This window comes from Dromiciops gliroides, chromosome 2, assembly GCF_019393635.1.
Source record: "Dromiciops gliroides isolate mDroGli1 chromosome 2, mDroGli1.pri, whole genome shotgun sequence".
In the NCBI taxonomy this organism is placed as follows: domain Eukaryota; kingdom Metazoa; phylum Chordata; class Mammalia; order Microbiotheria; family Microbiotheriidae; genus Dromiciops; species Dromiciops gliroides.
The window spans coordinates 140,052,475-140,070,465 of record NC_057862.1 but is presented as its reverse complement, the minus strand read 5'-3'; the positions used below and the strand labels follow the sequence as shown (position 1 = coordinate 140,070,465).

Genomic DNA, 17,991 nt, shown 5'->3' with positions numbered 1-17,991 from the left:
TCAACTCTGTATTAGCTATATTAACTGGAAGATAGAATGAGTATGAGTCATATGAGGCAACAGAGAATCCCAAATTATTTATATCTGGTTTTTATAATACACACATAGACACAGACACAGACACACCCAAGACAAACACACACACACACACACACACACAAGCATTCAGAGGCACAGGATTAGTTTAGAACTTCAGACAATCTGAGCTACCAAAATATGTAGGTTTGTACTCCCACCTCTCTCATTTTACAGATCAGGAATGGGGAGGTGATTGGCTCATGTGTCTGAAATCCAGGCCTCCTGTACCTGTGCTCCTTCCACTATACTATAGAACCTTTCTCTCATATACATTGACCCTAGTTGCTTCTAGGTATTTATTTATGGTCAATGTCTCCCATTTCCTTATTGTAAACTGAAAAATTAATCTTTTCTCTTAACACTTTATTCTTTGATTATACATTTGGTATTATATTCAAATTTGAATTATCCCTGCCTGTGTACTACTCTAATGAAATGAATCAAAGAGATGTCCTACTATTACATGGTTTGAAAGTTTGTTCCTTACTGTTTATCCTTTTTCTGCTCATTGTGGAAAGTCAATATAATTCAGAGCAGTTATCAATACCCCATGATTAACCTCACACCTGTGGACATCCTCACATTTGCTTTGCCCCAAACTTTTAAAAGTTACATAAAGGAAATGGAAATTCATAAAATATAGAATGAACTGAAACCCATATGAACAAGTCGTGCCATACTTCAGCGTGACTACTGGCACAATTAACTTTGGTTTGGTCAGTGTGTACCAGTCTGCCATCATATTTGAAAGAATTTACCTTCTGTGCTGGATGAACATGAAATGGGATCACTGGTAGATCGAACAATATTTGAAATTCGTTTTTTTCTAACACGTCTTGGAGGGACAGTTCTCTCTGGGCAGCCATGGTGTGGTGAAGGATTTGCGGGAACTGAACAGAGAGAGGGCTGGGAATGAGTTGCAGAAGACTGGCTAAAGGTCCCACAACACATTTTCATCTGTTTCAACTGTGGCTGAGATTGATTCTCCCGCACAGAGCCCTGGGACTCTGAAAAGCTGTAATTCTCTGAAGAACAGTCTGGAGATCTCTGAGAAGAACTCTCATAGTCCTGGATCTGAGATCTGTCTAGAGATGCTCTGTGCCGGCAGCCTCTAGCCTCCATGGGGGAACATGGTGAGTGAGTCCTGTGGAACCTGCAGCGCACACTGCGATCCAAGCTGGTACAACTGTCCGTGGCTGCTTTACGGATTGTACCATATGGAGAAAAATCTGCAGAACGGAGAGAGCCTTGAACTTCCAAAGAACAAAGGTCCTCAGAGGAGTAGCTATGATCTGGAATGTCAGCAACTTCAGACACCAAAAGAGAAGTACTATCAACAGAAACTACAAAAGAAGATTGTTAACAAAAGCTTTAACATTGAATGCTTCAAGTAACAGATGGAACAGAATATCAAAACACAAATTATAGGAAAAATAATATCTTTATCTATATTTTCTAGTATCTACCTTATATAAAACTCTGAAGTTTAAAAGTGGCAGCTTTCTCTTATTCCTGCATGATGTTCAAAATCTTTAGCAGAGATTTTATTATTCTTTGAGACCCTAAGATATAAAATGCCATAGAATTATAGTACAAAAATATTTATTAAATGTCTAGGTAAATATCACACACCTCTCTGGTTCCAAGTGACCAGTGCTTTTTAGCGCTGGGGGTGGGTGAATGGAGTATGGATGGGAGACAATTGATCTGGAATAGAAAATAGGGAAATGCTTCAACATCTGTTCTGAACCCCAGTCTTTTCAAAGGACATTGGATCCACCTATGAGAAGATAACATCACTAAATCCCTCTCTGCAGAAGGTTGAACAAGTGTTTGAAAAGAAGTTAATGCTTTTAAAAGTTCACTAGTGCTAGGTTCATTTTTCAACCAGGAAATGGTGTTTTTTGCCACGGTAAGGATAGAGAATTCTGTTGAAAATGAACTAACCACCTCTACCAAACCAGACTTCTACCAATCAATTATGTAACTAGTGAAGACAAGAGCCTTATAAAACATAGGTACAGACCTCATGTACATATGAGGGATATTAACTTGAAACTAGGTATTTGAACTTTTTTTTAGCAGTGCATATTCTATGAGCCAGTGAGCTGTCCTCTTCCTCTCTAAAGATGACATCACCTTCTATTTTCTTAGGGATGTGGTAAGGCCATCAGACTCCATCAGAAATGGAATAAATTTGACTAATGTGGAAATATCTTTAATGTGATTGTACATATATAACCTATATCAGATTTCTTGCTGTCTTGAGGAAGGAGAAAAATTTGGAACTCAAAATCTTATAAAAACAAATGTTGAAAACTTAAAAAAAAAGGGGAATGAATTACATCTATAAAAGTAGGCTAGAGCCAGTTATGAAGTTGAGGCCCTTTTAACTCTATTCCCCCTATCATGTCTTAAATTTTCTTTGTCTAGAAAGGGTGTATCTTTCTCCTCTCTCCTTGTGGACTCACTCTTTTCCCTTAAGCTTCCTCTAGGACCTTGTTTGTATGTTGAATTGAAATCAGTTACACTCTTTTTTCGCTCTCTTTTTAATTTTTCCCTTTCCACTGATGCAGTCTTTTCTGGCTACCCCAAATTTCCATATCCTAAAACAAAACCAACCAACCAACCTCTCAATCCTGCTACTACTCCCCACCCCCCAACCACCATGTTTTCCTTATTGTGACCACTAAATATCTTGAAGGAAACATCTCTATTCCTCATCTCTACTTCCTGAACAAACATTCAATTCAACAAATGTGCTGAATGCTTGCTAAATGAAAAGTTGTATGTTAGGTGACGAGAACACAAAACAGATGAAAAAATAGTCCTTGCCCTCAAGGTTCTTACATTCTATGAAAGATATGGTATTTAGATAGCTAGCTAAGCACATGATAAATTGAGAAGAGAAAAATATTAATAATAGGAAGGAAAGCTTTCAGCAAGAGGTGGAACCTGAACTAATCTTTAAAGGAAGAATTTTAAGAGATGGAACTGTAAGGAAGAAGTATACTACTGGTATTAGGCACAGGCTGTGTGAAGATGTGGAAGCAGGAGATGGGATTGTGAGTTTAGAGTACAGCAAAAAGTCCAAAGAAGTGGAGTGTTGTGAATTACATATACAAAGGTCAGCTGAAGCCAGATTATGAAGGGCTTTACATCCCAAACTGAGAAGTATATATTTTATCCTATTATAGCTACAATAACAATAGCTAGCATTTATACTGCATAGTGCTTTAAGCTTTGCAAAACATGTTGTATATGTTATCTAAGTTGAGTCTCAACAACCCTAGGAGATAGATATTATTTCCATTTTAAACATGAGGAAATTGGCTACGAGAGGTTAAGTGACTTGTCCAAGCCAATGAATGTTTGGGGGCACAATTAGGTCTTCCTGACTTCAATGGTAACCCTCTCTTCACCAAACCACATAGAAATAGCAGGAAGCCACTGTAGATTTTTCAGTGAGAATATAAGGTGACTGCTCCTGTGTTTTAGGAAGACTATTCTGGAAACTGTGTGGGAAAATATGGATTGGAGAAAGGAGAGACAAGAAGTAGGGAAGGGACCATTATAATAGTTAAAGTGACAGGTGATAAACATTTTAACTACAGTGATGGATGTGTGAATGTAGAGAAGAAAATGCATGTGAGAGATATTATATAGAGACAGAATCAATAAAACTCAGTAAGTGACTAGATTTGGAGGAGACAAGGAAGAAGGAAGAGTGAAGGATGACCCCAAGATGGTGAAGCTGGGACTATTGGAAGAATGGACATGCTCACTACAGAAATGATAAGTGATTAATAAATATTTGTTAAAACATGAAAATTAAATTAATTTGGAATGTTTCAGAAAAGAACAGTTTAGGGAAGAAGGTAATGAGTTCAGTTTTTGACATATTGAATTTGACATGCTTATACTAATTAAATTATGGATCTAATCCTATTCCATTCTGTGGTATGTGTGGAGATGATGTAACACTGTGGATCAGGAGAGGGGTTAGAGCTAACCATATAGTTTGGGAGTCATATTCAAAAAGGAAGGGGATAGAAGGGGTGAATTTCAGTTCTTTTACAAATGGTCCATTATTAAAGAGAGATCCATGAAAAGGACTGTTGTAGTTTGTCCTTCGTTCTCAAGGAAGACCATGACATCAGAAGGTGATGTCATGAGACTTGCAATAAATTGGATTTAAGTGAGAAGAACTGTGAAAAATTACCAGCCTCACTCTCTCCTCTAGAGCCATCTGGGTCCATTGGCAAGATATACATCAGGATGACTGGAGATGGCCCCAGATGTTTGAGGCAATTGGAGTTAAGTGACTTGCCTAGCATCACACAGCTGGTTAAGTGTCTGAGGTCACATTTGAACTCAGGTTCTCCCAACTTCAGGGTGGGTGCTCTATCTACTGCACCACTCAGATGCCCCATGAATAGAAAAGAAACACTCATATACCCTCACTTCCTCAAAGTCCCCTGACCTGTTGCCATTCCTATCATTCCTATTTCTTAAAACCCATTTCAACCCAGCTTTTGCTCCCAAACCCTTCACTGAACCTTTTCTCTCAAAGGCTTTTAATAATCTCTAAATCACAAAATTCAAAGGCACTATCTCAGTTTGCATCTTCCTTTACATTTTTTCCTGCTTATGACATAGCTAACTCCTTACAATTCACCTTCCCTTGATTTCCATAGTACTGAATAAACCTAGTTTACTTATTAGTTTCCTGGTCATTCTTATGTTTCTTCTTCCTTCTGTGTTACTCAGGTTTCCTGAGGTATCCTGAAGGTTTTAATTTAACCTTCAAGACCCACGTCATAGGCTACTTCCTTCATGAAATATTCCCAGATTCCCTAATCCAAAACAATCTCTCCTCTAAACTAATGCAACTCTTTGTACCTGTTTTTGCACTTCCGTATTCCATCTTATGTTATAGGCTTTTGAGTATGTCATCTCCCCAATGAGATGGTCACCTTTATCACTACATGGATCATAACCCTCTTCTTCATGTGACACTACTGACCAGCATCTCCTTCTGTATACTTTTACCTGAGTTTTCACCACCTCTTTTCTTTTGGTTCTCCTCATACCTGTCTGATCAGACCTTAGTCTCCTTTGTTGTCTCACCATTTCTATAGAGTACCCACACATCTTTTCAGACACCATGTTTTACAACCCTTTCTCACCCCACTTTTAAAATCGGTTATCAAATCTTGCCATTTCTACCTTCACATTTCTTGCCCCTATCTTGTTATTTCTACTCATGTACCCACCATCTTAGTTTAGGTCTTCTTCATTTCTTACTTGGACTTTTAAAATGCCTTCCTATTTGACCTCCCTGCCACAGGTCACTCTCTAACCCTCTCCAAAATTCCACATAGCAATCAAAGTGATCTGATGATTCTCCTACTCAATAAATACCAGAGTATTTATTGTCTTTAGAAAAAAAAATTAATTTCATTTTGTATTTAAATCTCTTCACAACTTGGCCCCAACATATCTTTCCATACATGTACACCACTGTGCTTCCTGCACTCTATAATCCAAGCCAAACTGGCCTCCTCCATTCCTCAAACAAAATACAATAAAAAGTCTTTTCTGATTCCCCCAACTTCTAGCAACCTTATACTTATTTTGAAATTCTCTGTATATTTATTGTGTCTTATATATGTATATGTTATCTCCCCCAATAGAAAGTCACTTCTTTTAGAGAAGGAATTGTTTCATTATTTTGGTCTTTGCAACCCTAACACTTAGCACCAAGCCAGGCACTGAGTAAGCACTTAAATACATGATAATTTTTTGATTGTTTTTGTTTTCACATAGTAGTACTCAATTATATCCATATACATATATACATACATACATACATACACACACACACACACACACATATATATATATATATATATAAAAGCTTATGCCCATCAAAGAAATCATAAATGTAAGAACACAATTTTGAACTAGAAGGGACAATAAAAGTCATAATCCAATACCCTTATTTTACAGATGAATAAACTGAGTCCCAAACAGGGAGTGTGACTTGTCTAAGGTTACAAGGGGAATTAAATAGTAGAACTGTTCCAACGTAAGCATGGGTGGAGCATTACCAACACTGGCAAGGACATCAAGCAGAGATTTCTTTCTCTTCTGAATTTTCTTTGTACTTTTCTTGTGATACCTATCCCATTCTGACTTATTTGTATAAATATTCTATTTTTTCTAATAGAGGGCAAAGGATATATGAATTCAACTCTGTATACCCCACAGCAGCTACCACAGAATTATGTTAGCAGATAATAAATGTTTATGGAATGTATAAATGAATGAAACTGAATGAATGAAAACCCTTGAAAACATTCTTCTCTTTCCTAGAATCTTATTTTTAAACTACAGACATTGCCATTTTAAGATTGCAAGAAGAAGGCACTTTATTTGTGCTTTGTTATTTTTATTTTTTAGATTTCCCATTCCTTCAGGGCAAGGGATAATAGTAATAAGCACAACAAAATAATGACATTCTTTGCAGGATTTTCACACATCAGAAAAACAGATTTATCATATTGTCTAAGAAAAGAATATAAGCCATACCATCTTGAGAAGTAATTTGAAAAGGAAGGTCAAATGGATTCCAGCTAACAGCTACTTCTGATAATCACTAGAGAAAAGGAAACACCTTCCCTCACCCTCCCAAGTAAAAGTACTGCATAGGAAATGAGAAATTGAGTTCAGTAAAGTTATAAGTACATGAAAATATGTGTAAAGTTAGTTTCAGTTTCATTTGGGTTCTACTAAAATTAGTTCTCTGGCTATTGTTTGGGTAAATATATCATTTTCTAGGAATTGCAGTCATGTATTATGCTAATACAATCCCCACAAATACCTAAACCACAAAAAAAATCTTTTTGAAAGATGAATTATTCAAATCTCTGTTGTGTCCTTTTGATTATACATTTTTAGGATGAGCACATAGCTAATAATCCAGTTCTTTAGAGAAGTGGAATTATAGGGAACAATATCATCCTTTACTATATAATCTGTTTACTGAATGTGACTTGGCTCAAAGGACCTGTTTTCATTCAATTCAGCAGTTCCCTTTCCATTAGCAAAATACAAGAGAAATCCATTTGCCAAATCTGAAGATGCTATTTCAAATCAATAAGCATCTTGGGAAGCATGGAATTGTGAACACTCATAGTATCTTAAATAGTTTCCAGTTTTTGAAAACATTTCTATAAATTGTTTAATAGGTTTAGGTCTATTTTTCTGTTGTATTTAAAAAATGCCTTTCTGCTTAGAATTGCTATTAGAATCAAAGGACAAAATTTTAAGATTCTCTGAGGCTATTTGTCATACCCTATTTTCTGAAAGCCCCAGAATGGAAGGGAATTGCTCCCTCTCTCTTTTCACCTTCACCTCTTGGAAAGCCTGGATCTTCTTGTGTATCAGCTCAAGTACCACTTCCTTTAGAGAAAGGCCTTTCCTGATTTCCCCATCTCTTAGTGCTTTTCCTTCCATCGTGTGTGTTTTTTTCTTTTGGTATACATCCTGTATAGACTATCCATTGTGACTTCCCATTAGAATAGGAGAAGCTCCTTGAATCTGATTTCATTTTTTGTAGAGACTCTTTCCACTTTTGTCTTTTTATACCCATTGCCTAGTGCAGTGGATGCTGCATATAGTTAGTGCCTAATACAGGTTTCTTAGTTGTTTGATTGAATAAGATACAACAAATGTGCCTTGCCTGCAGAGGAAATCTCTTTGTGCCTATTTATGTCAGTAATATTCCTTCAACCCTCTCAGTGATAAAGATCACTATGGTGCTAAAACCCAAAGATGGGGACAGGATCCCCTACCCACCCCTCTCCCCAGGGTGGTGTTGGGTATGGGTTCTTAAGCTAGAAGGCCCATATACTGAAAAGGAGTGAAGCAGAAGGGCATTCATTAGATGAGAGATGCCTTAAAGGAATGCTTTTGAATCTACCAATTGTTTAATTTTCCTCCTGTGGGGTAACTGGGTGGCAAAGAAATAGAGCACTGACCCTGAAGTTGGGAGGACCTGAGTTTAAATCTGACCTCAGACATTTGCTAGCTATTTAACCCTGGACAAGTCTCAACCCCAATTTCCTTAAACATTCGAGGCCATCTCCACTCGGTCTGATGACTATCTTGCCACTGGACCCAGATGGGTCTGGAGGAGAGAGTGAGGTTAATGATTTCGCACAGTTCACCCTCACTTAAATCCAAATAACTGCAAATCATGACATCTGTCGTGATCCTCTTTGAGAGCAAAGGATGAACAACAACAACAACAACAATTTTCCACTGACCAGTTCTGGGTAAAAGTAAGGAGGACACAAGAGTAAAAGTAAAACTTAGGAAGGAATGGTTCTCCTTAATTGAATATCCTTAAAGTGAAGAAAAAATGGGAGAATAAAAGAAATTTCTTCTGGAAACTTTATAAACTATGATTACATCAAGCATCACCATAGAGTTCTACTCTATGAGGTAAGCTTACCTTGTGTGCTGAAACCTGCAGTTGTATTTTGATCCCCCAAGCTCGATTCAGTTACTTGCTGATCTAGACTGGTAACCTACAGCAGGAAAACAAAAGCAGCATGTGTTTGACTTCAGTGGGACTCAGATTCATTAATAATCAGACTTGGAACAAATCGTTTAATTGGTATATTGCCATTCAGTGACAAAGGCTTGCTTGAAAGCTCGTTTCACTTGTAACATCGACAGACATTCATATATATTTTTTTAATCTTTTCACCCTAGGGTGATGGCAGGGGTGTGAAAAAACATCAGGCCAAGGTCATTCCTAACCTTTCTGATATACCAGGGTGGGGAAGTCAAGAGAGAGAAGACCATCCCTATACTCATAAGATATGCTTCCATGACAATCCCTGATTCTTCAGGAAAGTATGGCCCATTTAGAGAATATGCAATAATCATTAGATGGTAATGATGAGTCTCCTAAGACCACCAAGATAACCTTCTATGACAGCTCTTGTACCAATTCCCTTATCCTTTCTTCATTCTACATTCCCACTTCCATCTAATCCTTCTATTCAAATAGTTGAAGAATCAGTTCCATCTGGGGAAAAATGATACATAGCCTTCTTTTCTCTGATTTTTATCATCTCATAGCACTTATTCCTCATTAAGTCCTTTATTCCAAAGGAAATATTACAACTGTTTTCTTTTTTTAAAAACCAATCCTGTAACAATTGATATAGGGACCCTCTAAGGAGGAAACTGGCACTTGTTTTACACTTTATAGCCTTAGAATTACTTCAGTCACTTTGAGGTTAAATGACTTTTCCAGTGACATCGTATTTACCTGAGGCAGGATTTGAATCCAGGTTTTTGTGACTCCAAGCCCAACTCTCTATCTATTGTGCCATGCTACATCTCAATGGAAAGACAGTAACCATGGTTCCCAACCTCTGTATGGTGGAGTTTTCCTGTCTTTTTCTCCCTCTTTCCCTAAGAGAAATCTGCAATTTTGTAATCTTTGAACAAGTAAATGTCTCTCTCTCTCTGTATAATATTATTTACATACATATATGTGTGTGTGTGTGTGTGTACATATATAATAATTATTTAAAGAGATTCACAGATTCCTCTTATGAATACACAGATACACAATTCTTGGTGGATATGTTTATTTCTAGGAAAACACACATTTTAGGTAAACTTTCATAATTAGATGACACCACTGTAACATCTTAGATTATGAGTAACTATGTACATAAAATATATGCATACAAATAAAATCTATTTTAAAGTGGACCCAAATGTATTATTACTATACATGCATATAGTCCTCAGTTATAAAAAAAACATTTTGAAATCCTAAGTGATTTCAAAATTGCTTAGGGAATTCAGCTATAAATAATGAGTTGCTAGGGGAAATTGGGAGCGGTGATCTGAGCCCCAGTGTCATAGTTAGATTTCAACTCAGGTAATTAGATTTCTGCCTATCTATATGTCCCTTGCCACTTTAATCAAACTGGTTATTTTTATTTCTACTTTTTAAACTTTAAATTAAGGCTTTACAATACTGCAAGTATAAAATGACTGCCATGTTCTCATCACTGCAAGAATATGTGAGATACTGTTTGTAAGGTGGCTTTGAGCGTTCTATAAAGTTACTACTTAAATAATTCAATTAGCATTTATTAAGTGTCCATTATGTGTTACAGACACAAAGACAAACATGAAACAGTCTCCACCCTCAAGGACTGGATATTCTATTAGAAAGCTATTCTAGCTGATTTAGTTCTGGGGAGAATTGAATGACCACCTTCGATATAAAAACTGCTCGACTTTCCTCATCTGCAAATACATCTCCACTCCCTTTCCTGGGCTCAGCCCTCAGGAATAATCACAGAAACACTACCTAACATTAATATAGTATTTTAAGGTTCATAAAGCACTTTATATGAATTATCTCACTTCAGCCTCAAGCCAAACACAGTGCCTACCTAGCACATGGAAGAGACTTAAAATTGCTTGTTAAAAGAAAGTAAAATAATGAACAGAAAATAACTATTCTAGAGAGCAATAATCAGTCAAGCAGACTCTTCTTCTAGTCAAGTTCAGGCCTGTCATGTTGCCATAATCCATTATTACATTTTTTTCTCAGTACTCTAATTCTGGTTTTGGAAATACTGTGAATATGCTTTCATATTGGAGTATAAAGTAAATAAAAACATTTGATGTCATCCTACAGTGGAGGGAATTAAGTAAATGTCAATTAATAATAATCTTTTTTTTCTTTTTTCCTTCCCTCTGTCACCCCTTTGCACTCGAGAAGGCCATCATTTAAAACACACACACACACACACACACACACACACACACACACACACCCATGCTATCCATACTTCTGTTTATCAGTTCTTTCTCTGGAGGTGGATAGCATCTTCCTTCACAGGTCCTTTGTAATTGATTTGAGTATAATACTCAAATTAACTTAGCTGTTCACAGTTGTTCTTCATACAATATTGCTGTTATTGTATCCAATGTTCTCTTAGTTCTGCTCATTTCACTCTTCAGTATTTCTTTCTTTTCTTTTTTTTTTAGTGAGGCAGTTGGGGTTAAGTGACTTGCCCAGGATCACACAGCTAGTAAGTGTTAAGTGTCTGAGGTCGGATTTGAACTCAGGTATTCCTGACTCCAGGGTCGGTGCTCTATCCACTGCGTCACCTAGCTGCCCCCACTCTTCAGTATTTCAAACAAGTCTCTCCATGTTTTTTTTAAAAATCAATCAGCTCATTATTTCTTACAGTACAGTAATATTCCATCACCACAACTTGTTTCCATTCCCCAACTGACAGGTATCCCCTCAAATATCCAGTTCTTTGCCACCACAAAGAGAGTTACTATAAATATTTTAGAATATATGGATTCTTTTCCTTTTTCCCTGATCACCTTGGGAAACATACCTGATAGTGATTTTGCTAGGTCAAAGGGTATACCCAGTTTTATAATTCTTTGGGCATCAATTAGTAATATTCTTGATATTTATCATGATTTGAATTAATATTGATAAATACCAATGGTGCACATAACTGTCAAGTATTCTTTCCTTGAATCACAAGAAAACAATCACTACCATGAGGCACTCATTCCTTTTCATAATGTTCTTCTCTTGTCTCTCTTTCCTACCATGTCCCCCTACCCTCCAACACTATTATTATTATTTTTGGGCATCTCCTTTCAAACCTACTGTCTGAAAAAAATGACTTCCTGTTAATAAATTACTAAAAACAAAGCAAGAGTACCAAAATAAACACCAAGTCAAGGTCAGGAGTGCATTAGCTGGATTCCATTTTTAAAAATTAGGCATCACTGTCTCCTCAATAGCCACATATTGCTTAATCCATGTTGATTATAGTAGGTGGCAGATACTAGAAATGATCATCAATCACATCTATACAAGCAATAGTCAAGGACTTAATTTGAATTTGGCCCTCCATAAAACTGAAAGTGACATTAATATATTAAAACTATTAAGAAAAGAGCTTTTCATAGAATACTAGAACTGACAGGTATAAAAACATCTAGTCCAGCCCTCTCTTTTTCAGATGAGAAAACTGAGGCTCAGAGAGATTATGTGATGTGCCCAAGATCACACATCTAGTTGGTGGCATAACTGGGACTGAGACTTGGGTCTCATGATTTTTGGCTCTTTCCATTGCACCATAGAGGATTTTAGATTAGAGTGCATTTCTAATGAAAAGATGAAGAATAAATCTGTCACAAAGTTAAATTGAAAAAAAAATTAAAACCAAGCCTTGTACACAGAACTACAGGCAGAAGGAAAGATGGTGGCATAAACATTCTAATGTAGATGTCACATAAATAACAAATATGGCATGCTCTTGTGCTATTAAATGGAAGGAATTTTATTCATAGTTATGCTACTTTTGTCAGCCATAGTAATAATGACAGAATAAATTGCCATGTAAACTTGTTTTCTCCTACTCAAGGAATGATGGAAATTTCCTAATAAAACAACAAGAAACCATGGAAATTATTCCATATTTCTAAGTTTATACCAAAATGATGTTTGGGTCTATGGAGAAAGTCTACAGATTCTTGGCAATTTCAGGAAATCTGCACTAAAATTTCACATTGTTCTGTTCTGTGAATGTGAATTTTTAGTGCAGATTTCCTGAAATTGCCAAGAATCTGCAGGGTTTTTTTTTTTTAACAAGTGCAAACTGTATAATTATGCTCTTTCCCCTCTATTTGAAGACTAAATCCACTTTCAAATTAAAGGCATAAATATAAATGAAAAAAGCCATTTAGTAACTATCTTTATTACTGGAATTTAGGATGAGTCCCTGAAAATGGTCTAGACTAATGAGAACTTACTAAATTTTTTTTTGACGGTGAGAAAATAACCCCTTAGTTGCTCCCGCATCTTAAGGATGATGACCTCTGTGTCTCAAGGGCTTGGATCATGGTCAAATCATGCTCAACTCAACAACAATGAGATAGTGCTGACCTCTGTTCCTCCTATTCAGTAACTCTTTTCTGTTCATAATGGTTGCAGGTTAATATGGGCTGTTTGTATTGTCTCTAGTTGCCAAAGAATGATGGTTTTAAAAAAAAAGTGACAGGAAGAATACTGAAAATAGAAGCTGACCCCCACAAGAGCAATGTTTGTAGAAATAAAAGAAAATAAAACCAGGCCACTTCACTATATTTACAAATAAAATATCCTATAATTCCAATGTAAATGATCAATGAATTGGACCACAGGGAAAGTTACTGACTTGCTGCTTAAGAGTTCTACCTAAAAGTGTGGGAACATGAAGCATCTGCAAGGTAAAAATGAATGTGAAAGAAATGAGTCTGCTCAATATAGTTGAGAAATAGACTTAAAGGAAGATAATCAATCCTAAAAATAACTAATTCCTAAAAGCAGGAATTTGAAAAAAAAACACTACTTGTATTTTTTACATTTCAGGACTAGCTTTAAGGAGCAGCCACTTTTTGCATCTCTCTGTAGCTTCTGTACTGCTTATATTTCTCCCTTCTGTCAGTCTGTCTTCCTCTCTTTATAAAAGTGACTGCCGATATGTAATTTATGTGCAGTTTACACTAGCAAGTGGAATCAATTAACCTTCTGCTTGTCTAGGGGGAAAGGACTCTTGCTTTAAATGGGAACAAATCTTTAATGTTTAGTCAGGTCAGAACTCTTGGTCCACCCCCTGGGGAAGAGTGCAGCTGGCGTGGACTGGTGTGGTGTTTTGTTTTGTAGAAGGTAATGGATTTCATTGACTTTCATACCCTCTGCAGTGTCTATGGCATTGAAAAGTGGCCACTAAGCCATTAAGACCAAAAGGCAAAAAGACCCAACAAAGAGCACAGTCAAGTCATTGGGAAGCTCTCAGCAGGTCTGCATAATTTGCTCAGATGGTCTCTTTCATAGGAATGGAAAAAAAATAAACAGATGGTAGAAAAGCAATGCCTACACCATAATATTTGCACTGATAAATCCTCACATTTAAACTTTTTCAATGTTCAAAAAGATACAAAACTCATAAAAGAAATGTTATTTTAACAAAGCCAAATTTCAGAATTTCTAATCTTTTCACAGATGATTTCAAAAAGTGCTCAGAAAAAAGCAATATGCCCCAGAGTACTCTATTCTTTAGAAAATGTGACTTACGCAGCTATAATAGGACAAAATATTGATGAACCAAATTCTCCCCAGTGCCCAAGTACTACTAAATGACATTCAAGCTTCCCATAATAAGTACTCTCTATTGGGAATACCACTGAGAAAGACAAAGATTTTATATTTTGTATTTATAATCACTTTCTTGGAAAAGTCAAAATTCTCTATGAGCATGATAACATTAATCTTTACTATCTCTGTGCCACGAAAATATTATGTTTAGCCACATGAAACCACCAAAACTGATACTTAAATAAAAATTATATATTTTTTCTAATTACTATGCTGATCCAAATCATCCCCTAATGTAGGAGGAAAACAGTGTTTTTATTTAAGAAAATCAAGTGGACATCAGTATATTGCTTGCTACTCTGTATACTGGGTCATCTCAATCTGGGAAATATGCCATGGTATAAATACAATGACACTAGCAAGACAGAGACAGTAAAATTATAAGAAAGCCAGACAGTTTCTCTAATGATTTATCATCACTGGCAGTTGTTTCTCTATTACTTAAGAGGCTTGAGAAGACATCCCCACTCATGTGACAACCCTCAGCTACTGCAAGAGTCAGTATTCCATTTCTTTTTGTGAACCAGACAGGGAAGCTGGCTGTTATTTAGATCCTAGTCTGAGTCTAACCACTATAGGAAAGAGATTATGGAAACCTCTATTTATTGCCAGGGGCAATACATTTTAGAACTTTCTACAACTGCTATGCTTGAAGGCTTTCTCAAGGAACCAGTGGATTAAGGATGAGCAAGTTCTCTGAAAAAAAAATGTAGTTCATTAGCATGACACACCTATATATACCTGCTAAACCTACAAATACTGCTGCTAAATCCCACTTCTTATGTTTACTAGCCGGGTGACCTCTAGCAAGGCACTTAAACCCCCTGAGCCTTAGTTTCCTCACCTCCAAACTAAAGAATGCTGGTCACTGAAGCCTCTTCTGGCTCTGGTCCTCTGATCTTATGATCCCACTATTGGAGTTTATCCAAAGATGCAATTGTTGTCTCTGTCAGTTGTAATGTTAAGTGCTGATTCTATACTTAGACCACTAAGTGGTTTGGGTAAGGATGAGAAAGGAATAGCAGCTGTGAGAAGGACATTATGGGGCAGGTAGGTATTGCAGTAGATAGAGCACTGGCCGTGGACTCAGGAGAATCTGAGTTCAAATTCGGCAAGAGATAGAATATGAGAGAGAAAGAGAGAGAGAGACAGACATACACAGAGAAAATGACAGAGAATGACAGTATAAACCTTCAAACTCTTGGTAGGGGGCTATAACTAAGCCATGATGTTTTGTTTGTAGAATTTTGTGACATATAAAACCATCTAAAGAGGGTCAAGTAGCTACCGTGCAGTTTTCTGGCAAGGAGAGTACATGTACTTACTGCAAGAGCTGTAACCATGGTTTTGTTGTTGTTCAGTCATGTCCAACTCTTAGCAAAGGCACAGTAGTGGTTTGCCATTTCCTTCTCCAACTCATTTTAAAGATAAGGAAACTGAGGCAAACAGGGTCACACAGTTAGGGTCCAAGGCAGGATTTGAACTTAGGTCTTTCTGACTTTAGACTTGGTACTCTATCTACTATGCCACTTAGCTGCCTTGTATCTATGGTTGCTCTGTCCCAAAATGAGTAATAAATGAATTTAGGGATTGGAGAGAGGAAGGGAAGGATGAAATTGAGACCCAAATCATTTTTCATTAATACGTAAAAGATCTGAGATTTTGTTGGTGTTGGGACTTCCTCTTTAGACTGGAACCTGTCTAACTGGTAGGTAACTAGAAGAGAGATGTTTGATTTACAAAGTATAAAGGGACTTAACCATGGTCACATACTTAGCAAGTCCCAGAGGCAGGATTTGGGCCCATATCCTCTTGATTCCAGGTCCAACACTCCATATAATGTACTATGCGGTCTCAAGAGGGATCAGAATTTCCCTTTTTGTGTCTAAATCTTAATAACTTTTATATGACTTGAGATGTTGGTTGAAGGAGAGACCCCTTCCTTGGCCTCTACTTCATTTCAGGAGATTATGATGGAGAAGTCCCTGAGGCCTGAGAAGAAGGTGTTTGGTTCTGAGTCTCAGGGAAAAGTCAAGGGTTGGTGCCTGAAGGCACTTGAAGGTATATGGGAAGGGTCAAAAACACATGCCTTATAATCCAGGCTCCTTAAATTATGGGATTAGAGGCTATTATAAAGAGGAACCAGTAGCAGAAACAATACAATAAAGAATTCATGGTGGTTAGGGTTGTGTATCCTCTAGATCTGGAACAGATATTTAATACAGTTCAATAAATATCATGGTTATTATACTGGGCACCATGATAAGTGTTGGTAACACAAATAAGGAAAATTGATATAGTCTCTGCCTTGAAAGAATATCTAATTGGCTAAAGGAGATAAGATGTTTATAGGCAAATACAATACAAAGTAGAGTGCAAAAAAGGCAAAGGAGATAAGCCAAATTTCTCTAGAAATATTTGGGGATTGTGTGTGAAAGATTTTCATCAGGAGGAATGAAAAAAGACTTCATGGAGGAAATGGTACCTGATCTGAACTTCAGGAAAAAAAAGAGCTTTTGATTGGCAGAAATGAGAGTGGAGTACTTCTCAAGAATAGGGAACTTTATTTTGAAGAGCATTTCAAAGATGACCAGGGAAACTTATAGTTGCTATGAAAGTGAGAAGATTTTTCTCCAATTTCCAGTAGTTAGCAGTAACTTGATAACTACTTGTTCAAAGATTATTGATATGGGATTTCATTCAAATAGTTTAAGAAGACATCTATGCATCACAAAGGTTTTGTGTTTGTTTTTCGGTGGTGGTGGTGGTAGGGAGGAGATGAGATGGAAAGAAAATAGATTAAGTTAAAACAATATAATTTAATTTAATTTAAAAACAGGTGTTTGCCTAATGGGGGGAAGGGGAAGATTCCTATTCTATTGTCTACTGTTGCAAAGTGTGATGCTCCAATTGAATGAACTGTTGCCTGCTGCCTAGGATACAATTTTAATGGCCTTGAGTTTGAGAAAGTGATGAGTGTTTTCTTTTCTGCCAATTCCGTGAACAGCCATATGGTTGTTCAATAAAATTAGGGCTTTTTGTCAGAGCTTTTGTGAAGGACTTTATGAAAAGCTTGATTACCCTTATTTTTAAGAGTTTTTTTCTATTAAGATTATGTATGAAGGTTCCAAAAGTGATCCCAATCCAGTTTACAAGAAAATATTATTACAATTACCTGGTGAGGGGACATCTTACCTCCTGAGTAGCCCTATTTGAAGTATTATGGTTGAGTCCCTAGAGTGGCTCAACACAGCCAAAATTATCTGGAAATCAAGGAGATAATAACTGCGGTGAGGAGAAGGTTAAGTTTCTTTTGGGGGGAATTTGTCGTGGAGGGCTAATATGGATTCTAGTGATGGAAAGAAGCATTTTCAGTGAGGATGCCATGGGGTATAGGCATGTAGTGCTGAGTCTGTGGCAATGACCTGACTTGACCAGCTACTTGAAGCAAGGCCTGAACTGTGGGATAGAGCCTTTTACTACCTTTAATCAAAATAGGAACCAGTAGCTGAAACAACACAACAAAGAATTCATGGTGGTAAGGGATATGTCTTGAGAACTAAACCCTTCAAATTCCCTCAAAAAGAGGTGGGGGTGTTTTGTATAGGAACACTACAATTAAATGTTCCACATTT

General features: G+C 36.8%; 1 protein-coding gene across 1 annotated transcript in view; it reads right to left on the bottom strand.

Moving 5' to 3' along the window:
- The window catches only part of FAM189A1 (family with sequence similarity 189 member A1), a 556,488-nt gene that overhangs the window by 12,158 nt on the left and 526,339 nt on the right, over window positions 1-17,991 (bottom strand). The window contains exons 8-9 of the mRNA XM_043987879.1: window positions 8,600-8,675; window positions 837-1,421 (exon numbers count right to left, since the gene is read on the bottom strand). Coding sequence (XP_043843814.1) covers window positions 837-1,421; window positions 8,600-8,675 — 661 coding nt within the window. The remainder of the gene's footprint in view (window positions 1-836; window positions 1,422-8,599; window positions 8,676-17,991) is intronic.